The sequence below is a fragment of the Petromyzon marinus genome, chromosome 22 (genome assembly GCF_048934315.1).
Source record: "Petromyzon marinus isolate PM22_M1 ecotype Great Lakes invasive population chromosome 22, UKy_Petmar_22M1.pri1.0, whole genome shotgun sequence".
Classification (NCBI taxonomy): Eukaryota; Metazoa; Chordata; class Hyperoartia; order Petromyzontiformes; family Petromyzontidae; genus Petromyzon; species Petromyzon marinus.
In genome coordinates, this window is record NC_133688.1 from 16,214,866 (window position 1) to 16,241,998 (window position 27,133).

The 27,133-nt window shown below is 42.6% G+C and overlaps 2 protein-coding genes across 3 annotated transcripts in view; one reads left to right on the forward strand and one right to left on the reverse strand.

The window, feature by feature from the left end:
- The window catches only part of LOC116944922 (syntaxin-binding protein 1), a 105,477-nt gene that overhangs the window by 71,190 nt on the left and 7,154 nt on the right, over positions 1 to 27,133 (forward strand). The window contains exons 1-13 of one of the 2 annotated variants that reach the window (XM_032958842.2): positions 13,188 to 13,322; positions 15,190 to 15,239; positions 15,445 to 15,526; positions 18,553 to 18,629; positions 19,471 to 19,549; positions 20,446 to 20,549; positions 21,023 to 21,171; positions 22,098 to 22,182; positions 22,775 to 22,905; positions 25,038 to 25,145; positions 25,356 to 25,416; positions 26,065 to 26,130; positions 26,487 to 26,567. In XM_032958842.2, coding sequence (XP_032814733.1) covers positions 13,283 to 13,322; positions 15,190 to 15,239; positions 15,445 to 15,526; positions 18,553 to 18,629; positions 19,471 to 19,549; positions 20,446 to 20,549; positions 21,023 to 21,171; positions 22,098 to 22,182; positions 22,775 to 22,905; positions 25,038 to 25,145; positions 25,356 to 25,416; positions 26,065 to 26,130; positions 26,487 to 26,567 — 1,113 coding nt within the window. In that variant the 5' untranslated portion in view covers positions 13,188 to 13,282. Of the gene's footprint in view, positions 1 to 13,187; positions 13,323 to 15,189; positions 15,240 to 15,444; positions 15,527 to 18,552; positions 18,630 to 19,470; positions 19,550 to 20,445; positions 20,550 to 21,022; positions 21,172 to 22,097; positions 22,183 to 22,774; positions 22,906 to 25,037; positions 25,146 to 25,355; positions 25,417 to 26,064; positions 26,131 to 26,486; positions 26,568 to 27,133 lie in introns of those variants that run through there. The other variant, XM_076068767.1, reaches the window with a different exon arrangement.
- HENMT1 (HEN methyltransferase 1) lies at positions 193 to 11,952 on the reverse strand. The gene is made up of 7 exons (XM_032958843.2): positions 11,601 to 11,952; positions 6,551 to 6,702; positions 5,644 to 5,756; positions 5,353 to 5,487; positions 4,504 to 4,686; positions 2,374 to 2,551; positions 193 to 1,485 (listed from the first exon to the last, which is right to left on the reverse strand). Exons 1-7 carry the CDS (start codon positions 11,662 to 11,664, stop codon positions 967 to 969), a joined length of 1,344 nt encoding a protein of 447 aa, XP_032814734.2. The 5' UTR covers positions 11,665 to 11,952; the 3' UTR covers positions 193 to 966.

Consider the following 27,133-nt stretch of genomic DNA (forward strand, 5'->3'; position numbering starts at 1 on the left):
GCCCCCCCCCCCCCCAAGTGTGGGGCCCAGGGCGGCTGCCCCCGATGTGCCGTACCCTCGGGACGTCTCTGCATACTGCCGTGGCCAAGAAGTCAAATCCCACACCTGAGCTGTCAATCTTATACAATCGAAGGGGGGGGGCACTATTTTAGTAAATCCGTGTGTAGTGTAGTTTATAACATAAAAAAGACATTGTTAGAAATGCTGCTTTTGCTTTAATGATTTTGAGAAAATAGAAGTGTAGAAGTCCGTAACAACTTTTCATTATTTTTTTGAAGGTCGAAATCTTCAACCAACTCGGACAAAATGCACTTACTACAGTGACTAACTTCTGAAGGCAAGGTATTATTCTCCCGTCTGCAAAACGAAGCCTAATATGTTTTAAAGAGATCTGATGCTGTCATAACGTCTGGATTAGCTCTTAAATAGGACCATGGATGATAAAATGGAAAGTTAACATGACTTGAGTTGCAGAACTCGCCTTCCAATGTCAAACAAAAAAAATATTGCCAGAAAATCTACCAACAATGTAATATTTTTGCCATTAAAATAAAAGTTAATTTCGTTAAGCATCTTAAAAATCATTAAGACATTTAATTGTCAACATCTTTATCACGTGCTAAATATCTGCACAACAGGTGACCTAACAGGTTTACAAATATATTTTTTAGCACAGTACCTCATTGGAGTGACTGTTAATGCATAGCTCTAAGATGTATCTGAATCTGTATACTGGCCCATTATCATTAACCCAAGTGCCACATCCACTCCGAGATGAACTCAAAACATGACCAAAGTCCAGTACTTTCAAAACGGGTTGTCAACTCCTCTCCAGTGATGGTGTCTCCATTTATACCGATCTCAACGTGTAAATGAGGTAATGTTCACTTCTCATTGCTGTTTCAGTTGAACTGCTGGACAAAGACTGCTGGAGAAACATAGCGGACTGCAGCTTGCCATCTCGACTTATGAATAACGTCTCTCCCAGTCCAGCTCTTGGTTCTCTGGCAAATGGCACACGATGGCCGTCTCGTCATGGCTGAGCTGGAAGGTGCTGCTGGACTTGATAACCTCCCGCAGTTGCTCCACAGAGCTGCACAGCTTCTGCACCTTATCCGAGATGTAAATCATGGCCAAGTCTATCAGGATCTGTGTACCGTTAAACGAAGCTTTGATGGCCGTCTGCCTCACTGGAGGCCAGCCTCGAGCGTGGCGCGACACGGCGCCGTCGGGTTGAGTTTCGTTTCCTGAGCTGGAGCACCGGGGAAAGGCCTCCGAGTCGGAGTTAGGGGACACGGCACAGCTCGTTGGCGGTGACGGGAACGTGGGACTTTCGCCGGCGGGAGTGGCGTTGCCTCCGCAGAAATCGTTGCGCTCTTCCTGGTATCGCCGCACAGCTCCGTCTACGAGGAACTTCACCTCAAACAGCAGCATCGTGTCTCTGCAATGCTTGTCCTGCAAGGTCGGGAACACAAACTCGAACACCTGAAAAATAGAAAAGCGTTACGAGACAGGGGGTGTCCGTAGTAAAGGCGGGATATATGCGGCGCATAGTAAAAAAATAAAGGGGACGTCAATTGTATATATTTTTACGAGGTGTATGCATACATGTGTGCGTGTACTCAATAGATATTTCCCGCTAACCAATATAACTATCACCCGAATATATACCGTTGTTACAATTCATCAATGTTCATTGCACACAACACTGATGAAAAATTATTGAAGCGTCATGGTTAAAATGTTCATGATGGAAGGTGATTTGCAATTCTGCGGCTGACAGAACGTTAACAGCCAAGGCCAATTTAACGACTGCCACCTTTTAAGGCTGAAGGCACGTATGCGTGATGAAATGATGGCGCATTAGCGTATTGCACCATGAACACTGTTCCCGAGTTCAATTGCCAGCCATGGCTAACAATGCGGAAAACACCAACACATTCATCTATAACGCTGCCTTAAAATAAAAAATAAAATTAGGTGACTTTACAGCTGATGGCCCTTCTTCATAGTACGTGAGAGAGAGGATAAGAGTTGTAGACAATGGTCAGTAATATCTGATTAAAACAGTTGGCTTCATATGGTGCGAAAGAAGTTCAACATACACAGGAACCGATCCTGGGTACCCACTTCAACTCGCATTGATGAGTGCAGTATGGTCAAAGAACTCCCATTAACAACATGGCATGGAGAAGACCTCATTCAACATTGGTTTAACAAAGGGCTATAATTCATAATGATTAAAGTTGCATTACGGAATATAGCTCTTGAGGTGTTATGGCTCACACAGTACACATGCATCAATGACAATTTAACAGCCACTGCTACCATTATGGTCGAGTTTTACGAGGCCTAACACTGCAGAGCACGTACCAGCTCGTAGCGACCTCCGGTGTCTTTAACGGTGCGATGAAGGCTTCCCAACCACGGGTTGGCCTTCTCAAAGATGGCCATCTGAGAGCAGAAGCCCAGGTGGTGGTGGCCCGGAGGCCCCAGACCGACGCCACTGAAATAGACGCTGTACCCGTACGTCCGCGCCACATCCGTGCACCTGCCAACACAGCCCCTGGTTAAAATAATTGCACACTATTGTGATGTTTTAGATTTTATTTTCTACCTACGTGACTTTACCGAAAAAAAAAACAAAGAGTATGGATTCCAGCAGTCACGAAAGCTTCAACTCAAGATTGATTATTTTTGTTTAATTTATTTTAATCTAAGAACATGAATAGCTTGTTTTATTGTATCCATTAAAAATATATAGTTGTTTTTTTTTAAATGTTAGTTCTAAATCACTGCCACGTGTAATTATTTTGCTCTGTCCAATGTTATTAGTCATAGCAAAATTCAAAGCGTCAACCTAAAACATGCTGACAAATTATATGCCCATTGGGACACCGGGTTTTACGCTCGAATCTCTATGCTCGGGACCTTAAAACACTTCTTGCCATCAACTACTGCACTCCTCTGAGGGTTGGCGGTGTGTAGCCAGTGCCTGATTAAGCTAGTGTGGGGCTTGTAGCATATGTTATAAAGGGGCCCCATAAATAAAACAAATATTAAAACAATTTTTTTTACTTGCATAATAAAGTGATTATATTTTTTCATTTGCTATACAGCCAGATAATACGACAAATCGATAACCTTAAACACCCAGTCGTTCATAAAAGAGCTGGATTACAGGCGTGCCAAACATGTGCAAGATCAGTAGAAGCAGAAGACATCAAAACTGGCCCCTCGAAGTTGATTATTATCGACCTACCAAAAAAACGGCCAATAATATTATAGATAAATACGATCATCAGCGATCGTATAATCTGAAATGAAATAATATTCGATTTTTAATCCCATGACATTTTCATTGCAGAGTGGAAGCTAAATATAAGCACATGCAATTGAAGTACGGTTCTCATGTAATAATATATTTTTCTCATTCATCAAGGAAAGCCACAACGAATTGTCAGATTCTTTTTCAGGTGGGGGTCCTGCTACATTGGGATTTTATTTTAAGATGTTTCCTGCAAATTAATGAGTGCTTTTTTAATTTCGGAGGAAACTGAACCACCCAGAGAAAACCCACGCACGCAAGGGGGCAAACACTCTATCCCCGTCTAGATGGAAATAGATGGAAATAGATGGAGATTAATCCACACTTGCTGTACCACCATCTCCTGGCGACCCAGAGTATGACACCTTGACAACCACGGGAAAGGAGTTTCACAACATGAGTGCGATCCACCAACCGTGACCTCCACAGTGCTGGATTACAGGCGTGCACCACCATTCGCCCACCACCGTATAAGAAACACATCCTTCCACGGGGGGGAGGCGAATGCAAAGAGCAACTTCTGATACAAACACACGACATTGGATATAAGCACAACTAGGTGGCCAGCCATCGAACAAAAACAGTGACTGCATCGTGCTTTCAGATGTGCTTATGCAGCTGTCTGGAATTCTCTTTCTTACGATATTAGGAAGCCACTCGAGCTATGCACTTTTAAATCTAGATTGAAAACTCGTTTCTTTTGACCTAAAATTAGCACGCTGGGCTACACATGGTGCGAAAAAAGTGCAACATTATATCCAGCTTCTGCTGCATTCCTAAAAAATAATTCACACAAGGACGGCACACCACTGATCACCGACAGCGATTTAGTTTTTTTCCTCCCTCTGGTGCCACGGTGGTGAGATGGTAACTGTCTCGCCTGGTATACAGGAGGCATGGGTTCGATCCCGGCCCTGACGCCTGTATATTTGGAGTTTGCATGTTGTCCCTGTGGTTGTGGATTTTTCTCCAGGTTCTCCGGTTTTTCCCCTCCCAATTTAGAAACATGCGTTGAGCATATTTGGCTACTATACATTTCCACATGGTAAACCACTTAGTTGAGCTATCATTTGTGGCCAGGTCGCTTCTGAAAAAGAGCTATATAGCTCGTTGGGCCTTACCTGGTAAAATAAAAAATAGTTTATATTTTAATAAATGTGGATCCAGAGCCATACCATGCCTGGAACTGTCCCCTCGTCCACTCAAAGCGATGGTCCCAGTGCCGGAGCCCTTTTAGGCCAGGCAGCAGCACATTGAACTCCACGTTGGGTGTGGTGATGACGGCCACCTGAGGGGACACGTGGCCCAACAGCACCCCGGGCAGTGCAGCCAGCACTTCTGGGTCCAGGTGCTCTATCCTGCCAGTGGAAAATCAACTGCATTAAATAAAGCAAGTGCTCGTTAATGTAATAGTTCTCGGATTTGATAAGATGGTGTTTCTCAAATATTAAGCTTAGTCATCCAAGTGAATTCATCAACACCTGCTCAAAATATACAAGTGATTGCAACATTTGATGTATTTCTTATAAAAGTTACAAGATTTATAATAGAAATATCTGTCAAGTTTGACGGTCCTATTTGGATGTCAATGTACTGCAGGTTTTAATTAAAATGGCTATTTATATACGGCAATTCCAATGTTATGCGTTAACGACTTATGGTGTTGAAGATGATTAAACATATTCTAAGATGGGGTTTCAAGCCAGAACCAGAACCAAAACCAAATGCTGAATAAAAATGCCTTTTTTACAGTACACCAAAGCTTACAATAATTAGCACAACAAATGTTTCATAGTTTGTGAAAAATATAAATGTAAGGGAATTAGCCTTAGCATTTCCATGATGACATTTGCAATTTTTTGTTGTTAAAGAGACCATAGAGAAAGTGTGAACGGTCATATCATGAAGAGCCAGTCGGTATTATATGATTGACACATATAAATTCATATTTGGCAGATCCATTAAACTGCCGTTGCATTTAGCTCATCTCCCTTCTAGGGCTCACTGAAAGAGGAAATAATTACAGTTCGACGCAGCTGACAAAGTCGTAGCCACGCAAACTGGGATCCCTGTCTGCCACGGAGCCGTGGTAGAGCCTGACGGTGAGGCGGTTGTCCCTGGGTATGAGGTAGTCGCACGGAAGAGGTTGCAGCGTGTGCCTGCGTGAAAGATAAAGGCAAGTTACATTTTAACAAGTACAACATCAGCTGACCGGCGGTTGTGTAAAGGTCGCGTGCAGCTCGAACACTTGTGTCTCACCGCCGTACAGTGAGACAGCAATGCGAGTTGATACAAAAGGAACCATAAAATCTCACGAGTTATGAATCAATACGCCTCTGTCAATGTCCACGCCAGCCAACTCTTCCACGTAGGGCTCCCATTTGATTATCTGAAGCAGTCTGCATTCAGAGCAGCCAAAATCAGCCATCTACAGAGTGAAAACAAGATACACCATTCCAGTTATGGCCTAAAATTTAAATATTGTCTCAGGTGTTAGTTATATATACATTGCGTGTCATTTTTGTGTAAATGTGTTAATTATATACACGTTCATTACCCTGTTCAGAGCTGTAAGGTTTTACCTGACACACTCAGAAAACCAAACCCTATTTCTTGAAATAAGAAAATAAATAAAGAATGGCCTTACATACTCTGGTTTAACTTCAGAGATAATATCGGCAGAGTTCAAAATATATTACGTCAATGTTGATAGATAGCCACGAACTAAAACACATTGATGCTGGGGGTATTATAGATCATCCATGTCAATGTTTTTGTTATCCATTCTTAAGGCCATTTTCGGGAGATTATTGTGTTGGGATGTTTGGCTAATCCCATTTGAAGTGTTAAGCACGTGGGAGAAAACTTGATTGCCTCAAGAAAACACCACGAATACAAGGGGATAACACTGAAATATACATACAGAACAGTTCGTAAACCCACTTAGTGTGCTGCCATCTCTTAGCCATTGTTTCTGGGCGTTTAAAAATTATATGGGATGCACCGAAAAGCTTACATACCAAACTATACTGGGTATAATAGCTTGAAAAAGTAATAAAAAAACCCCTCTCAGTCACGCAAGAGGCATATATCACACTGGGGGATCAAAGTTAAACCAGCACTCTCTGTGTGAGATGCCTGGCTTGTGTTGCACACACGCTGGGGGGAGAAAAAACTGGAAATAAGCTGTGGATGGAGGTCATTAAAATTGTTTCCGCTCACTCTTCGCGGCCTGTATTTCTTGACGAGCTGCACGATGGCCTCGTAGCGCTGCTTGTAGAGAGGGGGAGTGAAGAGAGGCTTGTCTTGAGGCCATGCTGGCCCGGCTCCCTGCCCATGGCCGGCATCCATCGCAGTCGCTGGCCTCTGCGGCACTGCGTGTCGCAAAAAAAGACACCGTGGCAAGAGGTCAGTGCAGCTCAAGACAATGCAGATGATTTAAGACTGACCATATATACGTACAGTGATGATGTGATATTTATGCACAGGATAAGCTGTCACGCTCAAAGATCAAAGTTCCACGACGGACATTAAACAGACTATAATTTAACCAATCAGCTGTGAACGATCACTTTTACGATGAGCTATATATGATCAATGACCTTTAACCTATGCAATATCAATCATGACACTTTTTTTCACCTTGCTAATATCTTAAGGGGCTCTCCATTCCTCAAATGTTTTGAGCTGAGAGTGACAGACAGTTTTGTAAAACTAAGAAAAATACGGGTAATATGGTCTGTACTACAACCAACAGCAAACTTAGTCGACTTTCCAGTATATTAAAATTAAACCTATCCACACTACACATATGCCTGGCAGGGACCTTTGGTGAGGGACCAGTTATTTTTTCATAAAAGAGCTTAAAATGTAATCTATTTTGGTTTTCTTATTGGCGTGATAAACAACGTCGAAAGAAAAACATTGACAGGAAATCATCGATGTCATCTCATTGGAGGGACCAGCATCAATGTCAAAAATGGTGTATCCCTAACTTCAGTCCAGCTTAAGTGATGTGGTATCCAAGTGCATCTATTTGAGTCTATTCATTACATCTTTCTCCCATTTATCTCATATTTCCCTTGTGAATACATCGCCCCACTGGATACATCTCTCTCCCGTCTCTGGAATATCTCTCTGTCTAATACTGGTCGCTCCCAACAACTCTCATCTTCCTTGTATGTCTCTTATGGATATGTCTCTCTTCTCTCTGCGTAGCACCCACCGCTCTCTCGTAAACCTGGCCCTCCTCAGACCATCAAGATCAGACACCCTAGTTTGCTGCCTTTTGTGAATTCGCCAGTATTTTCTCATTCTAGAACAATGGCCATCAAGATCAGACACCCTAGTTTGCTGCCTTGTGGGAATTCGCCAGTATTTTGTCATTCTAGAACACTGGCCATCAAGATCAGACACCCTAGTTTGCTGCCTTTTGGGAATTTGCCAGTATTTTGTCATTCTAGAACACTGGCCATCAAGATCAGACACCCTAGTTTGCTGGCTTTTGAAGAATTCGCCAGTATTTTGTCATTCTAGAAGACTGGCCATCAAGATCAGACACCCTAGTTTGCTGCCTTTTGGAGAATTCGCCAGTATTTTGTCATTCTAGAACACTGGCCATCAAGATCAGACACCATAGTTTGCTGCCTTGTGGGAATTCGCCAGTATTTTGTCATTCTAGAACAATGGCCATCAATATCAGACACCCTAGTTTGCTGCCTTGTGGGAATTCACCAGTATTTTGTCATTCTAGAACAATGGCCATCAATATCAGACACCCTAGTTTTCTGCCTTTTGGGAAATTCGCCAGTATTTTGTCATTCTAGAACACTGGCCATCAAGATCAGACACCCTAGTTTTCTGCCTTTTGGGAAATTCGCCAGTATTTTGTCATTCTAGAACACTGGCCATCAAGATCAGACACCCTAGTTTGCTGCCTTTTGGAGGATTCGCCAGTATTTTGTCATTCTAGAAGACTGGCCATCAAGATCAGACACCATAGTTTGCTGCCTTGTGGGAATTCGCCAGTATTTTGTCATTCTAGAACACTGGCCATCAAGATCAGACACCCTAGTTTGCTGCCTTTTGGGAATTTGCCAGTATTTTGTCATTCTAGAACACTGGCCATCAAGATCAGACACCCTAGTTTGCTGGCTTTTGAAGAATTCGCCAGTATTTTGTCATTCTAGAAGACTGGCCATCAAGATCAGACACCCTAGTTTGCTGCCTTTTGGAGAATTCGCCAGTATTTTGTCATTCTAGAAGACTGGCCATCAAGATCAGACACCATAGTTTGCTGCCTTGTGGGAATTTGCCAGTATTTTGTCATTCTAGAACAATGGCCATCAATATCAGACACCCCAGTTTGCTGCCTTGTGGGAATTCACCAGTATTTTGTCATTCTAGAACAATGGCCATCAATATCAGACACCCTAGTTTTCTGCCTTTTGGGAAATTCGCCAGTATTTTGTCATTCTAGAACACTGGCCATCAAGATCAGACACCCTAGTTTTCTGCCTTTTGGGAAATTCGCCAGTATTTTGTCATTCTAGAACACTGGCCATCAAGATCAGACACCCTAGTTTGCTGCCTTTTGGAGGATTCGCCAGTATTTTGTCATTCTAGAAGACTGGCCATCAAGATCAGACACCATAGTTTGCTGCCTTTTGGGGAATTTGCCAGTATTTTGTCATTCTAGAAGACTGGCCATCAAGATCAGACACCCTAGTTCGCTGCCTTTTGTGAATTCGCCAGTATTTTGTCATTCTAGAAGACTGGCCATCAAGATCAGACACCCTAGTTTGCTGCCTTTTGGGAATTCGCCAGTATTTTGTCATTCTAGAACACTGACCATCAAGATCAGACACCCCAGTTTGCTGCCTTTTGAAGAATTAGCCAGTATTTTGTCATTCTAGAAGACTGGCCATCAAGATCAGACACCCTAGTTTTCTGCCTTTTGGGGAATTCGCCAGTATTTTGCCATTCTAGAACACTGGCCATCAAGATCAGACACCCTAGTTCGCTGCCTTTTGGGAAATTTGCCAATATTTTGTCATTCTAGAACACTGGCCATCAAGATCAGACACCCTGGTTTGCTGCCTTTTGTGAATTCGCCAGTATTTTGTCATTCTAGAACACTGGCCATCAAGATCAGACACCCTAGTTCGCTGCCTTTTGTGAATTCACCAGTATTTTGTCATTCTAGAAGACTGGCCATCAAGATCAGACACCATAGTTTGCTGCCTTTTGGAGAATTCGCCAGTATTTTGTCATTCTAGAACACTGGCCATCAAGATCAGACACCATAGTTTGCTGCCTTGTGGGAATTCGCCAGTATTTTGTCATTCTAGAACACTGGCCATCAAGATCAGACACCCTAGTTCGCTGCCTTTTGTGAATTCGCCAGTATTTTGTCATTCTAGAACACTGGCCATCAAGATCAGACACCATAGTTTGCTGCCTTTTGTGAATTCGCCAGTATTTTGTCATTCTAGAAGACTGACCATCAAGATCAGACACCCTAGTTCGCTGCCTTTTGTGAATTTGCCAGTATTTTGTCATTCTAGAACACTGGCCATCAAGATCAGACACCATAGTTTGCTGCCTTGTGGGAATTCGCCAGTATTTTGTCATTCTAGAACACTGGCCATCAAGATCAGACACCCTAGTTTGCTGCCTTTTGTGAATTCGCCAGTATTTTGTCATTCTAGAAGACTGGCCATCAAGATCAGACACCATAGTTTGCTGCCTTGTGGGAATTCGCCAGTATTTTGTCATTCTAGAACACTGGCCATCAAGATCAGACACCCTAGTTCGCTGCCTTTTGTGAATTCGCCAGTATTTTGTCATTCTAGAACACTGGCCATCAAGATCAGACACCCTAGTTTGCTGCATTTTGGGAATTCGCCAGTATTTTGTCATTCTAGAAGACTGGCCATCAAGATCAGACACCATAGTTTGCTGCCTTGTGGAAATTTGCCAGTATTTTGTCATTCTAGAAGACTGGCCATCAAGATCAGACACCCTAGTTCGCTGCCTTTTGTGAATTCGCCAGTATTTTGTCATTCTAGAACACTGGCCATCAAGATCAGACACCCTAGTTTGCTGCCTTTTGGAGAATTGGCCAGTATTTTGTCATTCTAAAACATTCGGGGGGGGGGGGGGGAGAAAATAACATCCCCACTTAAGATGTTTATGCACCCAGTCAAAATGATGTACGCAGAGTTTACACTTTCAAGCAGTAAACAGGGGGGGAAGAGAAAAAGCCCTCGTTTTTACATGAAAGTGCAGAGTAGCCATTCTGCGTCTTCTCACCCCACTCTTTAAATACGATTCGCGGCCAACTGGAATCGTGAAAACTAAAAAAAAAATTTGTAAAGAGATGATGATAACGATCACCTTAATGAAAACCCAACATCGCCGAAGCTAAGCTGTGTGGGGGGTGGGGGGGGTAAAAGCCTGAATAGTGTTCATATTCTTAGCTCTTTCGGTAAAGTCACGTTGAAGGGAAACAATAAAATACATATAAAACAATAAAAATTCTCACGACGTTTCGACCATAACACAAACGGTCATCATCAGGTGTGATAATTTGTATTGTTTTATATATCTTTTATTGTTTCTTTTCAACGTGACTTTACCGAAATAGCTAAGAATATGAATTACTGCAGTCACGAAAGCTTTAAATCAAAATTTAGCCTCAATAGTGTTCGGATGATCGACCGCCATGCGCAAAAACCGTGTGTTGTGTTTGTGTTATGAGGCTTCTGCCTTGGTGTAAACTGTGGGGCAGTACAGCAACATCAATTGTGGTTGTTTTTTTTGTCGTCGTCGTTGTTGTACCGTACTTCAACAAAGCGGCACTGTCCCAAAAGTGGAGAAGTATGGCCAATTAACCTACCATGCGGTTGGGGAGGGGGGAGAGAGAAGGCCCTCATCCAGCAGTGGATTGACACCAAAATTAGGCGCTGCACGTGAATTAATCATTCACTACTAGCTGCGAGTGGTATTTAGGGCAATTTATCCAAGCTGTAGTACTGTGTAGGATCACAGTACTACTATCGCGTTGTCACAGGCCAATGGATTGCAATTACAGTCCACTGCTACTGTAGCCTGCGGTAGGAATTGTAGATTTAAAGAGTGTCGCAATTCGGTCACTTCGAGAAGCGAGAGTGAGAGAGAGATTAAAAATATATATGAAGACCTCGGGTTAAATATTTCCAAAGAGAGAGAGGGGGGGGGGGATAAATATCACATTCAAGACGACATTCACCTTCGTCTCGTTGATCTTCAAGAGGAATCCGGAGACTTGTGTTGAGCTCATTGTGCACACTCATGGTGTTCAAACGCCAAGTCGGGTTGCCCGCTCTTCATTCATAAACACAACCAGCCCAGTTGGGGGTAAAGCAACAAAACGTGTGCCTTGAGAATCGTTGCGACGCACTGTTATCACGTTAACAGTTGATCACAGATGATGACAACAACAACAACAACGTGAAGAACGATGGTTGTTCGGCACACGACAACGAGCCACAGCTTTTGCACACCGGTCCGGGAATAATACATTGTAGGTTGAGTCAGCTGCTACGGGGTGGCTAAGTGTGTGTGTGGTGGTGTGTGTGTCTCTGTCTGTGATAAGCACGTGTTTTTTTTTAAATGAAATTTTAGTGCAGTCTATTTCACGCACTTTATTCCAAAATCCGCGTGAGAGAGGCTATTAATGCTATGTTTTTTTACTTATTAAGGGAAGATTTTTTTAAAAAAAGTGATTTAGTGTGGGTTGCATTATTGCTCCGCTGAAATTTAATGTGATGACGTATTTGTTTTACCTGAAGGGGGAGGCACGGTAAAAGCGTATTTATTGTGATGTAATGTGGGTGGTGTAATTGCTATGTAATGTATTGCAATATTGCAATGAAAAATACATAACACATGATGTGCTTAAATGCGTATAGATACATTCAAATACTACTTTACTTGGGAAAATAACAGAATAGAATATTTACATCATTGCATATCGTTGTTATAAGTATTTGCAACAATAATCATACATACGTTTGGAATACCAAACATAAATCTCTCTGTGCTTTTGTGCTTCTTAGTTCACTTTTGGCTATTTTCACATGTTATCAATGTCCACGTTTTTGATCGGATCAATATGCCACCGCATACACGAGCTAAGGAGTTCTGCATTGGGGAATTCCATCAACTTTTGACAGCCAAAACAATAAAATAACAAAGGCAAACTTCTGTTTCAATTTCATTGGGACTTTTATTTTCTGCACGAATACAAATGTCCCATTCTAATACATCCCAGAGAGCGTTTATACTACTGAGCCTATTTTATTTTTTTGCTGCCAGCTACAAACCTCAAATCAAGTGGAAATCTTATACTGTACTATTACATTGTTTCTGGCTTTAAAATAAAGTTTGTTGGAACCCCCAGTACCTCCCACTATTGCACACGCTTATGCCTTAAAAAGTAATAGTGCACAAGAATGAAAAAAATCCGATACGTTCGTCAATAGTGTTGCCTTTAATGTGGAATTATGCGGGTTTTTTTAACCACCTAATGCCTTACTCCTCAAGTGTGGCTCTCAAAACCGCAGCAATCAGCTGACGTGAGTCTCCTTGCGGGGGGGGGGGGTGTTGGTGATGGGGGGTGACGTCACGGGAAGGAAGGCCGAGCTCTCTAAATTCCCCAGCGTGGATAAGCGCCCCCCCCGCCCCTCCCCCGCCCCTCCCATTGATTGCCAATGAGCGAGAGCCCCTTCCCTAAACCCCCCCCCTAACCCGAGGTAAGTTGACCAATCGACGTGCGCGATCGTTGGATTTGGACCAATGGGCGCCCGCGCTGCGGAGGAGAGGCGTCGCCCATCCTCGCTGGGAAATGTAAACGGACGCACGCGCTTCCCCCACCCCCGCAGCAGCCCCTCCCCGAGGAGGCGAGACAAGATGGCGCCCACGTATGGACTCAAAGCGGTGGTTGGGGAAAGTAAGCGCCTCTCTATCGCTCGCTCTCGCCACTTTGCTCGTTGCTTGACCGTTGCTTATCTCGCCACAAGTCGCATTTGTTTTATGTTAAGAGCGGACTTTCAGAGGTGTAGGCTCACTGCACCGTTCTCGGCACTCTGCGCCGCTGCAATATTGCTGTGCGTAGGACACTAGGCCTCCGCGGAGCCTTAGGTGTTTCCTAGAAGCTCTACCGATGATGGAGATCACACTCGGCGGCGGGGGGGGACAAGGAGGTCCCGCGGCGTCCCTGTTCGGGGTCGCTCTGTGTGACCAGGGCTTTCGTGACCGCGGGGAGTGGAATTCCCCCCCCCCCACATGTTTTATATGTAATGTGTTGCTTATGTTGGCGCTGTTTTGTGGTGTCGTTTACTCTCGGCTGTTATCCTTGAGCGGTATTTTGACAGCAAATTAGAAACACACTCATTAGGGCGTGTAGTCTAATAATAGGGTAATGTCGAAGTGTGTGTTTAATCTTTGAGTTGGGGGCCTTCCAGCCCATAGTACTTTACTGAGGGCGCCATCGTCATGTAAAATGAATATTAATTGATTTAGAACAATAATACTGTACTGTCTTCGTTGGCACAACGTGACTCGGATCTGTCATGGTAATGTGGAATTCCCACCACTGGCTCAGGGCTGTGAAAAGGGAGATGAGACTTTAATCAAAGTAGATGGAATAGAGAGTCCCAATACACATGCCATTCATGCCTTTACACACATTTACCTAAATGACAAACTTGAAGTTGTGCAAGGCAGCTTGCGACACAGCCAAAAAGCGTAAATGCTGTACAGGATATGAGCAGTTTGTTTTTTTGTTGGGCGTATTTCATTGCGTTTATATATTTAAATCGGTGTAATCAATGTTTTAGTATCAGTACAGTATCTCAACTGTTTTTATAGCTAGTGGCGGAACGTCCTCGTTTTTATGGCTGGGCTGAGTAACATTACAGATTAACCACTGTTGTGCCGTTGATTGACATTCCTTCACTTGAATGCACACGTACGATCTAAACAGCACCGCAATTATATGTTTTAGAAGCCTCTTGGCACGTTACATTTCATGCTCTAGGGAGTGCGGTGTTGTCGGCACATTCGTGAGTGTTGCTGTGTGCACAACTCGTGACGCGTCCGTATGGCATTGTTCTGGAGTTTACTTTCATTGGCCGGGTTCTCCGTGTGTGTTGTCCCTTACTTAAATAACAATTCCTCGCATGTTTTTTTTGCTGTTCTTGTTGCTTAAGCTGCTGCCGCTTGTGTGGAATATCTGAGGTTGCGACAGTTGAATTGCGAGACTGCACTTAATGTTGATACGTCAAATGTCAAAAGTGTCACGATTCTCACTTGAGTGCAGGGCGGTGTTCAATTCCGTTGGTCCAGAGTTCGTAATACAAATTCCACAATACGAAGGAGGGGTCCAGTCTTTTAGTTAAACATAGCAACCACCACTGTTCACACGGAGTAAGTGCAATCTCACCACTTGACTGACCACGCAGGCATGTTGCTAAATTGGTATGCACACTTTTTTTGTTCATGTTTACTTAATATAAATGTGGCTTTGTATAATATGTGCGCGCGTTTATATTAAAGCCAAACATTAAATGACGAAAGACCACCAAATGATGTGAGTGTTAAAGACATGGTGATAAAAACATTGACTTTTCCTGGATTGATATTTGCTTAGCTAGTCGGTGGAAACTTATAATATCGTGTCTTGTGTCTGTCACCAATATACAGTGTTGCCTGCATCGGGCCAAAGTGGCTTGTTACATGACAACGTTTTATGGTACATGGCAATATGCACATTCCTAGTGTTCAATCGTGACATTCAATGACCTATTCTTTAACAGAGATCATGAAAGAAGTTATCCAAAAGGTGAAAAAGAAGGGAGAATGGAAGGTGCGTTCAGTAAAGTAAAATCTAAATCTTCTCATTATATTTACGGCCCCCACTTTTCACACTAACCTGTTTTGTTTTGCATGCATACGTATAAAGGCAATCTCCTTTGGAAGTTAATTTTGCTGCTCTTCATTACCTTATAAAATCCTGTTGCAAATCAGTGTTGTGGCTCAAGATTTTTCACGTAATTGTCGCATTGCTGCAGGTACTCGTGGTCGACCAGCTGAGTATGAGGATGCTCTCCTCTTGCTGCAAGATGACAGACATCATGACTGAGGGCATCACCAGTAAGTCCTGATCATGCACTCGGTGGGACAGCATAGCATCAAGTTCATGGCACAGGGTGTGCCCCTGCAAAGCCTTGATCAACCTTGAGAATGCAGACCGCATTGCTCATGCTACACTTGGCACAGATCTAATGCAAATTGTGAATTTGAACAAAGGCCATTCAATCTTGAAAATATGGTACCAAAATCGAATCCTTGTATACATGTGAAGCGTCTAGTACTTATTGAATTGGAGCACGCAGAACGATGTTTGTTTATTGGTGCTTTCGGAAACACGCCCGTTGACTAACCTTAGTGGAATTGCATTCATCATGTGCAGAAGTGAGGAGTCCCTTGGCAGTATTAAGATAATTTTCCATTATTTTTTGCATTACTGCTTAATGCATCTATCCCAGTTATACCATTTTCAGCCATGAAGGCTTGATTGATTTGTGTCACTGTCTCCCAAAACAAGCAGTTTTGAGCTACTCTGCAGAATGTGTTGAATTTATTTTCATAAGACAAATACATTTTAGATTTGTCCTTGGTCAAAGGTTTACTTTAAATTGTCTTTGGCCATGCTTGGAAAAGGACAATGTTTTAGATTTTAAAACGTATTTTGGCACTTACACTTACTTAACACTGTTATGGCTTTCTTTAATGAATAAGGCAAGATTCTACATGCAGAATTGCATATTTAGTCATTGTACACCTGTACATAAATAGTTTTAGTTCCTGTAATCTTTTCACGATTAAAAATGTGGTAAATGTGTCATGTACCATCCTGCGTGTGCTTTTTCCCCATTGTAGTGGTTTTGTTTGTGTTGGCACTTGTTTTCTCTCGTACTTGGGCTATGAGATTACAATCCGACGGCAAATTGGTTGGTGTCCATGAGGCAGCATACACGGAAACCTGTATCATTTGTCATACGTGACCCGCAGACAGATTTAGACATACAGGACTGTGTGCTTGGCTTAAGGGTGGATTGTTGATCTGCTTTGCAGTGGTGTAGAAAATGACACAGGATGTCAACTGAACCTGCTTTGCACGCATGTCCTACAGTATATCCTCAGTTTATCATGTGAACATGATATGTTTAAAAAAACATGTTTGATGGGCAGACGAGAATTTGTAAAAGATACCTCTGCTGAGGCCTCTTATCTCTTTCTTCGTGGTTATACAAGTTGAATTTATAGTAACTGTGGTATTGTCATGCAGCGCTCGCATATGAATGTGCCTTTTTATATAAAGCAAGATGGATTTGTTGTATTCTCGCCAAAGCCTCCATCGCTTTCAGGGTTAGTGGTTGCATGGAGGCACAAATCATGATGTTTTTGCCACGAGGAGTAGAATCTAATTAGAATACTAACGTTTAATTGTTATTAGTGTCTCTTAAGAGAGGACTGTCAGGGGTGCAGCAGTTTGAGTACTGCGCAATTAACCCAGCCATGTTGAGTTTGATTCCCAGCCAAGGCTAAGTTCAGTGGCAAGTGTGATACCTGATCCTGTACTGGACCCACCTCTTATCAAGTTGCACTGACATCAGATTTAAGTGTCTCAAATAAACCCCATGAGCACTGGATTATGCAGGTTTCCATAGAGCAGTGAATTGTCAATAGGCTGTAAATGCATATTTTATGATTTTTTTTCACAAATGTGGGCCACATTATAATGGTCTTTAATCTACCACAGTGTTAATTGTAAAAAAAAAATGTTTACTCTCCTACGTAGCAAAAATGAGCTGTATTGGAGTTTGTAGGAAGTTCTTGTTGGGTTTGATACATGCATTTAGTCGGAATGATGATTTCCCAAATATATCACTCAACATATTAAGAATGCATTTTTGCCTCTGGCAGTAGATGAAATATTGCTCCACATCCAACTTATTCCAATAACGCCTTAAGGTTTTTCTCAATTAGGGAAGGAAGTACACATTCTTATGAACTGCAAACATCAGCAAACGTTGGCTATGTTATGTTATGCACCGCATACTAATTCATGATACAGCACTCTGTCAAGTACAGTATATGACAATACAACTATTTGAGTTCAGTTTTTTTTTAATCTTAATGAGAAATATTTTGTAAAGTAATTGAAATCTTTAAGGAAGCTGTGTTGAAAAGTTAACATAAATATGTACAACCCATTCACTGCTGGAATACCCCTATGATTCCCATGCCATGTGGATCATAAAGGGTTATTTCACCGTACTTCACCACGCTGGTCAGTGCGAATTGGGGAGCATATATATGGCAGCATGTAAGTACTATACAACAATGGATTTTGCTGGGAGTCCTCTGCTGACCACAACAGCAGCCTATAACACGTGTTTTTCATGGTTCTCGCCCTCCCAAGCACTATCCAAGTCCAACGCTGCTTGGGTTTCAAGATCTGATGATATTCGACATTCCAGTTGATATGGTCACAGGCATAGCAACGTTAATAGCCTTAAAATGTGTCACCTTTAGGAACAGCTTGTGAAAAACATCTTCCAGTCACTTTTCAAATCCTACCACGTTTGTGTTCACCAATGATCGTGCCACGAACATGTGATCATTTGTTTACGCCGTTGGGATTGCGGCTTCGGCATGGAGGCAACGTGGTCTGCTGTCGGGACCACACTTTGGGCGCACGTTCTGAGTCGGTCGCAACGCGTGTGCGTGGGGAGGCGCATAGCTGTGCAAGCAGTTTAGCCAACTATGAGTGTTGATTACTGTGTTTGCGCACGCACAGTCGTGGCGAGTGGTAGTGGAGCGGTTAGCGCTCTGCGCTACGAACCCGGCAACCCGAGTTTGATTCCCGCTCATGGCCAACACCAGTGATATCGACTATTTGAACCGTTTATGGGCCTCCTCTAGGTTGACTCGGCCTCATGAGTACCTGGTGCGGTGTGTAAAAGCATCGTCACTGGGGAGCCAAAGCGGTCGGGCGTGGTGCTGGCCACCCCACCCCCTCGTGTACCATGCCGGCCTTCATAGGTGCTTTCTTAACATCACTTGCCCTGACAGTCTTAAGGCTATACGGGGGAATATTTGTCTTTGCACAGTCGTGGAGGACATTAACAAGCGGAGGGAGCCAATTCCGAGCCTCGAGGCCCTCTATCTCATCACCCCATCCGAGAAGGTAAGCTGATGACGTCGATGCTATTGTGTTGCGTGTAAATAATGGGCGCGGTGGGGAGGTGCCGGCGTAGCTCGGCAGCTGCCAGTCTCAGCGGTGGCAATTGAACGTGTTTATTTTTACACTCGCCAGTTGTGCTTGTGACCGTTGAATTCGGCTTAGTCATGGGTGTTTTGTTTCATGGAATGAAGCACTTATTTACATGGGAACATAGTTATTCTGAAGGCACAACTTTTTTCTAACCAAACCGTTGATGCTTGCTGCCTTTTGATTTATTTTGCATATCCACATTTGTCAATAGATGCAAACACAATGACGATAAAACGCATTTCGTGTGGTTGTAAGGAACCCGAGAAAAAATTAATGTCAGACAAAAATGTGAATGTGTGGTCAAAAAAGCTTTCTACTTCATTATTTAATCAGAAGTTAATGGAAATCATGGCTTCGGTTAATCGTCAGCAATTAGTTTGGTTTCTCATCTAGCTTAAAAGTAATCTCACTGTTGCTACCTGTAACTGTTGGAATAAAAATACTGTGCCTATCTCAAATTCACTCCAGGATTCATGATTTCCTGTGGCTTAAGCAGCTTTCCGGATGTGTCCGAATTATAAAATATTCACATTTCATTGTGTAACATTCGATTTATTATGTACGCAATGTTCATTCATTGGACTCTCTTAAAAATGTAAAGCAGGCATTAGGTAAGCAAAAATATTTTAATCATGTTTTTATCCTGCGGTTTATCACCGAAGCTCTGCTGTAAAATGTTTCCTTATTGTGTCCTGAGTGCCTCATCTGCAGTGTGACTTGCATTTGAACAAGGAAATGTTCTTTTGCATTTCAGTCTGTGCGCGCACTGATTAATGATTTCAAAGATGCATCCATCTTCAAGTACAAAGGCGCACATGTCTTTTTCACTGATTGTAAGTATTGTGAAAGAAAAAGTAGTAGTACTTAAGAACACTATTTGTTTTTTTTATCTATCTATTGAAATATAACCCCTATAGCTTATAAATATTGTATTGAACCGTAGACATGTTTTTAATTACAATTATACAGTATTTCAATGTAATTTCCTTCACAAATTTTTAACTATAATTGTAATTTTTAAGTGGTTTCTAAGCAAAACATAGATTTTGAAAATAACATTTTACATATTTTAATTTTATGAGATGATTTGAAAGGTGTCATGTTTTTTTTGTATAAGAACCTTATGGCAGGACCCCGGGGTCCGGACTAAACGGAAGGCGGAATATTTATTTATTTATTTATTTTTGTCTACTCCATCCCACCGTGCACGTAAACCCACCAGAAATCAATCCTCTCGTTCTTCACCAAGCACCTGTCATTGTCAAAATTGCCGTAGTCATAAACAAAACTTTGAAACTTTGATAAGCGCATCGTGTTAGAGTTCGTCGAGAGGATTAGATTGCCGTATTGTTCGCCTTCAAGACATAAAATGACGTCGCAACGCAGTGTATGCGAGAGCCGGGGTCTTATGAGACCCCGGGGTCCCGCCATAAAGTTCAAATGTAGTATCATTATTATGTGTATTGGATTTTGTTTTTTAAGTCGGTGGCTTCACATCAATCATGCGTCTTTGCAGTATATTAAGCAAAAATTAACTTGTTACATTGGACATTCTGTGAAGTCTCTAAGGTCAACTGCATAACATTTAACTTCTCACCAATGTTTAGAGGTACACCTGCAAAGGCAGTTTTGTTTATAGGTTTGCATGGCTGAGTTACACATGACCCGTAGGGGATGAGGAATGTGAGTGGATGTGTTGAGAGGTGGAATCGCTGCGGCTTGCCTGCAGCTTGTCCGGAAGCACTGTTCAAAGAACTGGGCAAGTCCCGTGTTGCCAAAAACACGAAGGCCCTGCAGGAGATAAACATCGCCTTCCTGCCCTACGAATCGCAGGTACGAGGTTGGAATTTTATGGGTTTGTGGTGGAGAGAGGGTTTTACGAGGTGCAGTTATCGAATAATTGTTATCACGGTTTCAATCCAGGCTAAATGCCTTGCTCTTTTATTATTAAACTGGGTTTTTATTGATGCCTCTATCAATTTTTCTTTATCTGCATTTACCCAGGCCATCATCGTGTTTTAACCTTTGTTTAATGAACAGTGGCTGAAGATATTTTAATACCACCCTCACCAATGTATTTACCAAGATGCTCTGCTGTTAAATTGTATTGAAAGCTTTTTTTTATTGTATGATGAAGTATCACAATTACAATTATGTCATTAGCTGCCTTTAACACATGATTGTCGGTGCTGATTAGCAGCTTATGATGCTTAATTTAAGCACATGCACCGTCGTCGCTGGGCAACACTTGCAGTGGATGGTGGCGATGGGAGCACGAGGTTACACTGCACGTCTTGTGCTTTTAGGTGTTCTCTCTGGATGCTCCGGAAGCTTTCCAGAGCTTCTACAGCCCGCAAAAGGCATCCGTGCGAAACCATATGATGGAGCGGCTCGCCGAGCAGATCGCCACACTGTGCGCCACGCTGCAAGAGTACCCTGCTGTTCGCTACCGCGGGTACAGCATGCATCATTAGCACCAGGCGCTTTATATATATACGTTGTGAACAACATCGGCACCATCTGTTAAGCCCATTGCTGAACAGACCGTTACATGTCAGTTTGTATTTTTTAAAATAATTTATTCCCGATTGTGCTCAAGGTCATGCCATGAGATGAACAGTCTATTCTGAACTCTGGCAGAGTAGTGCAACCCTTCATATTAGAGAGAGGGCATTACTTCCCCTACCACTGGTGCACCACGGTGGCGGGATGTTAACAACCTCGCCTTGTATACAGGCGGTTGTGGGTTCGATCCCGACCCTTGACGCTTGCTGTATATTTGGAGTTTGCTTATCTCCATCTCCCCCTAATTCGTGTGGATTTTTCTTATGGTGCTCCGGTTTTTCTCTGCATTTTAGGAACATGCTGATATACATTTGGCTGATATACATTCCCACATGATCAGCCACTTTTTTGAGCTATTTTCTGTGGCCAGGTCGCTGCTGAAAAGGAGCTATATAGATCGGTGGGACCTACCTGGTAAAATTTAAATGGTAAATAGAATGTACTGTTTATCACGTGACATTAATACCAATATTTTTTATTCTCAGGGCCTGAATTTTGCCAAATTAGGTGTAGAACCAAATTGGGGACCGTGCTGTTACCATCGGCTCTCTGTGCTTGTGAACAATCTAATCACAGGCTGTTGCCTTCATTCAAACCCAGGATCTCAGTGGTGCCCGCTCAGTGCTCTGACCTCTGAGACACATGACCACCTCATGCACTGCCTGTATTATTGTGCGGCATAAATAACTACTAAGTTTCCGTGTCTCAGTTTTTAATATTTTTATTGTAATTTCATGACCAACCTGGCATGCAGAGTCCATCAGCAGTGAATGAACAAAGGGTTGTAATATTCTTTTATGTATTTTTTTTTACCAGAGATTATGCCAACAACACCTACCTTGCCCAGCTGGTTCAGGATAAATTGGACGCTTACAAGGCTGACAACCCTACCATGGGAGACGTGAGTACCTGCTTGTACTGAACAGAACATTTGGATACTTTAAATTAAATTGTGCCTGACTTGCACAATGTTAAATGTTTTTTCATTACCGTCTTAATCATCAAATCATGTTAAACTGGACACAGGTGCCAGCATGAAATGCAATTCTTGGTAAGATTAAGCATTCAGCTTTCATGCGTTCTGTCATAGAGACCGATAAAGTTTTTTTTCCACTTATTTTATCATATTTCACTACTCTCTTCAATTTGAATTTGTGAAGTCATGGAGCACAGATTTGGGATCATAGAAGCACAGTACAGTAATGGGATTTCCTGCACTGCCCGCCGCTGCCCACCGCGCAGCGTAGCCCCACAGCCACCTATGACAACTTGGTGTGCATGGTGTTCACCCATCCAAATACTATCCAGGCTCAGCTTTGCTTAGCTGCCAAGTGCTGATGAGTTTTGGCGCATTCCAGGTGATTAAGACACAAGCTCGGTGCTTGTGTCGCGAGGATGAGAATTGATTTTTACATAATGAACCAATGTATCATGGCATGTCTACTTGAGTTGTATGTATTTTTATCTTATTTTGTGCAATTGATTGGGCTCAGGGTCCTGACAAGGGTCGATCGCAGCTCCTGATCATCGACCGCGGATTTGACCCCACCTCACCCGTGCTGCATGAACTCACCTTCCAGGCCATGGCCTATGACCTCCTGCCCATTGAGAACGATGTCTACAAGTGAGCTGACTTTCCCCTTTTGCACTCTCCCTGTAAACGCACGTGTACATACACAGTTGCTGCACTATTGTCAGTCCCCTGCTGGATTATTTTATTAATGCATTGGCCACTGACGTACCATTTGTTCTGGCTTATGCAATGATCATAACATTAAAGTGCTGTTTTGTCCAAACTCTTCAAAAATTTGTGTTTTGTTTTAACCATACTTCACCGTGCTGTTCCGTGTGGGTTGGTGAAGGTAGGGAGCATAGGCATGGGAGCATAGTACACTACAGCAGTGGATTTTGCTGCACCGATGTCTGCTGCCCACAGTTTAGCTTCCCAGCAACCGATAGCACCTCTTTCTATAAATGGTGGTCACCCATGGAAGCATTAACCAGGCTCCCAACCCTGCTTGGCTTTCCAGATCAAACAAGATCTGGAATATCCTGGGTAATATGCGTATTTTGAAATGTCCTTTGCTTTTGGCATCATTTAAGACATTTAAATTCGGATCTCTTACAGATCCCTGCGAAGGTTATACCATGGAACAGTTTCTGAAGTCGCTTATAAAAGCTGCTCTATTCACATTCTGGAGACACCTGCGCATGCATTCAAAATAGTTTTTCGTTGCATGTCACTGCATTGGAAATGTTTAATTCTCATACTTAGAATAAAAAAATGGAGCAGTCATTGACTGGGTTAAGGCCCAATCACTTGACTGCTCGTGAGATCCCAGTTTAATCATTGGATTCAAACATTGGAACTCAGGGTTAGCTCACTGTTCTGATATTCTGTTATGCTCATTAACCACCTGTCCAATTCTACTCTGCCCTGCGCTGGATTTTTATTCCTTAAATGTATTTAAAGGTGTTCATGTTGATAAGAGTGGTACTACTTTTTTAAGCTGCCCTTGGCCGTTTTTATGTTAGCACTGCACCTTAACCAGGTGTAATAATACATCAACAGTGAAGAGGGTGTGTTTTGCCCTTCACGGTCTGTTAAACTTCTTGCGAGAGCTTACAGTGCTCAATACTCTGATAGTGCGCTGTTTTTGAGTTGTACGCCTTTTGGCGTCTTCTGGTCCAACACCAATGGAGACTAGGCTCTAAGAAAAGCTGTCTCGGGTGTGGACCAATCAAATTCAAGGACTGCATATTATTATCAGAGTTGTCTTTTTTGTTTGCATTTTGACTGCTTGTGTTGTGGTTATTGCAAACATGATGCCTTGAATAAAGGTGTCAGTTTTTGTGCCAGTTAAAAGGGTAAACCTATTCCTATAGCTTACAGTGCTGTTTCAAATGTCAATAATCCACTTGGACACCAGCTTGCCGAGCAAGCTGTGAGCATGCAAAGGCAAGTGTTAGTCCTACCATTCAGACTTTTTTTTCCACTGAAAACCTTGCGTAGTGTTACTTTAAAATGAAACTACGGGCTATGCAATCACATTTCATGCATGTGAGGAGCACTGACAATGCTAGGGCATTAGTCGTGAATATGACGAGTGCCAATTACCTTTTGGCTTGCAAAGAAGCAAGTTTGGGATATAGAGGTGTCAAGCCCCTGGTGTGCTTTGAAGGTGGAGGTCAGCTCGCTAAGTTTTTCTTAATGCATTATTTTTTTGTATTGTCCGTGATTGGCTTTCATGGGATTTTCCATGCTGGTCGCGAGCGAGTTAAAGCGGGTTTCGTTCAAAGCAGCGTGTCAAGGTTAATTACTATAAAAAAAATACAGTAAAAACCTTGGATTGCGAGCATAATTCGTTCCGGAAACGTGTTTGTAATCCAAAGCACTCGTATATCAGTTGTGATTACGTGACACTCGCAGACAAAGCGTTTACATACTATATTCTTAGCTCTTTCGGTAAAGTCACGTTGAAGGGAAACAATTATATATTTTATTATTTCATTGTTTCCCTTCAACGTGACTTTACCGAAAGAGCTAAGAATATGAATTACTGCAGTTACGAAAGCTTTAAATCAAAACGTTTACATACTACTCGTATTGCAAGACCTCGCTCGTTTATCAAATTAATATTTATTTAAAATGTTTGCTCGTCTTGCAAAACACTCGCAGACCAAGTTACTCGCAATCCAAAGTTTTACTGTATATAGCCACCGAGACAGGGTTGCATTGCCTCTGTCTTATCGCAGATACGACACGAGTGGGATGGGTGAGAATCACATGAAGGAGGTGTTGTTGGATGAAGATGATGATCTCTGGATGCAGCTCCGCCACAAGCACATAGCCGACGTTTCACAGTGAGTTAAATAAAAATAATTCTTTTAAAATGCACGTGGGTTGTGTTTGTCATCTTCCGCAATGCAGCTTAATGGGGTAACGGCTTATCGCCATAACTGGCAACTGCTTGGGTTTCCCCCTGGGGAGCAGGCTTTGGTTCAAGCGCGTTGCCAGAGCATGGCGGTGCGAGCAGACATGTGCATCATGCGAACGAATGTCCCCCCACACAGGGACGTGACCAAGTCACTGAAGGAATTCTCTTCGAGCAAGAGGATGGCCACAGGAGAAAAGGTGTGCATTGCTGACTGCCTATTCACACCTGCACACCACTGAGCTAGACTCACAGGTAGACATATACCTGCCTTTGTTGGTGCAATCACCTGTTTAAGTGTAAAGGCACAGCCCTGCAATATCTTGCTTTTGCTGCATGCTAGTAGAAGGATCTTAACCAGAGGGAGTTGTAGAGAGCCCCTCTGGAGGGTATGTTGGCGAGGTGGGAGTACCCACACTTTCCCTCACCATACCTGACCTGCCAGTAGATCTGTTAACTGGTGTGTATCCATTTATACTGCTCGTTGGACAGATTTTCCCATTGTTGCATCTGCTGTTCTTGTGGAGTCCGGTGTGCTAACAATGACACCACAGCAGCATCCCAGACAGGCTCTGCTGCTTAAGAGACATGTATTTTAAGTGTCTAGAATGAGTTATGGATTTCTTGAAGATGGGCACTGTTGTTCACAAATACATCATCGTGTTTTTGTTTCGATCGTTTGTGAGTAGGTGTTTTATATACCATGGCTCGATGTTGTATGGGAAAGGGAAATTAAAAGTGAGTTCCTAAAATGGGAACTGATGTTTTTTTCTGTTCCTCAATGTTATTTTATTATTGGATAGTTTTTTTCTTGCGGTTTAAACTTTTTATGGCGCTTTTGTGTGCAGATGAACATGCGTGACGTGTCGCAGATGCTGAAGAAGATGCCTCAGTACCAGAAAGAGCTGAGCAAAGTACGTGTGTTGTTCAACCTATATGTATAGCACTCGAGATAAGTTAATGAAATTAACTTCTGTTCATGAGGTTTTTCTGTGTTTTTTTTAGCCCCTTTGATATAAAAAGTGCTAAATATTGTTCTCATAACCCTGTACAGTATGATCACTTGTCAGTGCCTCTTATTGGTACCGTACTTGTTACCTGAGCTATGCGAGTGCAATGAAGTCTGTATCTGGAAGCCACACACTGGCAGCACGTCTTTTGTGATACGCCCATTGTCATCGTTATCAACTTCTGCAAAGGGGGGGGGAATGAAACGCGACGCATCAGGATTCGTTGATTGACTTTGTTGGGTTTTTTTTTGCCGTTCCAGTATTCCACTCACCTGCATCTCGCTGAGGATTGCATGAAGCATTACCAGGGCACTGTAAACAAGCTGTGCCGTGTGGAGCAGGTGACGCAGTCTTAACTAATGTTTTTTTTTTTAAACCATCGGTCCACGTTTTCCGTCTTTCTCGATTGCTTCATCCATTGTGCATGCGCCGCTTAATGTTTGATCGCCGTGAAACCAATGGTGTAAATTATGATCTGTCATCAAATCTTCTTGAAGTCCTGAACATTGCCTAGTGTGTATTACATGAGATTGTCAGGATATATTCACCTGTTCTCAAATACGTTCATCAATTCCCAGTGTGTTTAATAATCTCCATGCTATATATGTACGAGGATTTTTATTGGTTTATTCTTTTGCAGCAATCCATTATATGTTTGTAGACTTTTGTAATTCAAGTATGACATGTTGAAACGATAATACTCTGCATTGTGTTATTTGCTATATCACTGTTTTTGTCTAACCCCCGTGGCTGCGTAAAACAGGCCGTTATTAAGCTTTATCCGAGAGCAGTAGAATTTTGAAGGCAAAACCAATTTGGTTAGTACGCTTTCATATTTATGAGATTACTTGGAAATATATATATTTTGTCATTGCCCTCAGTGTTATCTCGATTGTGCGGTAGGCTT

Bases quoted from the DNA above. Each gene is read 5' to 3' on its own strand.
- HENMT1 (XM_032958843.2), bottom strand. From the start codon at position 11,664: ATGAGTGTGCACAATGAGCTCAACACAAGTCTCCGGATTCCTCTTGAA. The intron at 5,757-6,550 runs GTGAGCGGAAAC...TTCACTCTGTAG, and splicing joins AGAAATACAGGCCGCGAAGA to ATGGCTGATTTTGGCTGCTC. The intron at 1,486-2,373 runs GTACGTGCTCTG...TCTATTTTTCAG, and splicing joins CCGGAGGTCGCTACGAGCTG to GTGTTCGAGTTTGTGTTCCC.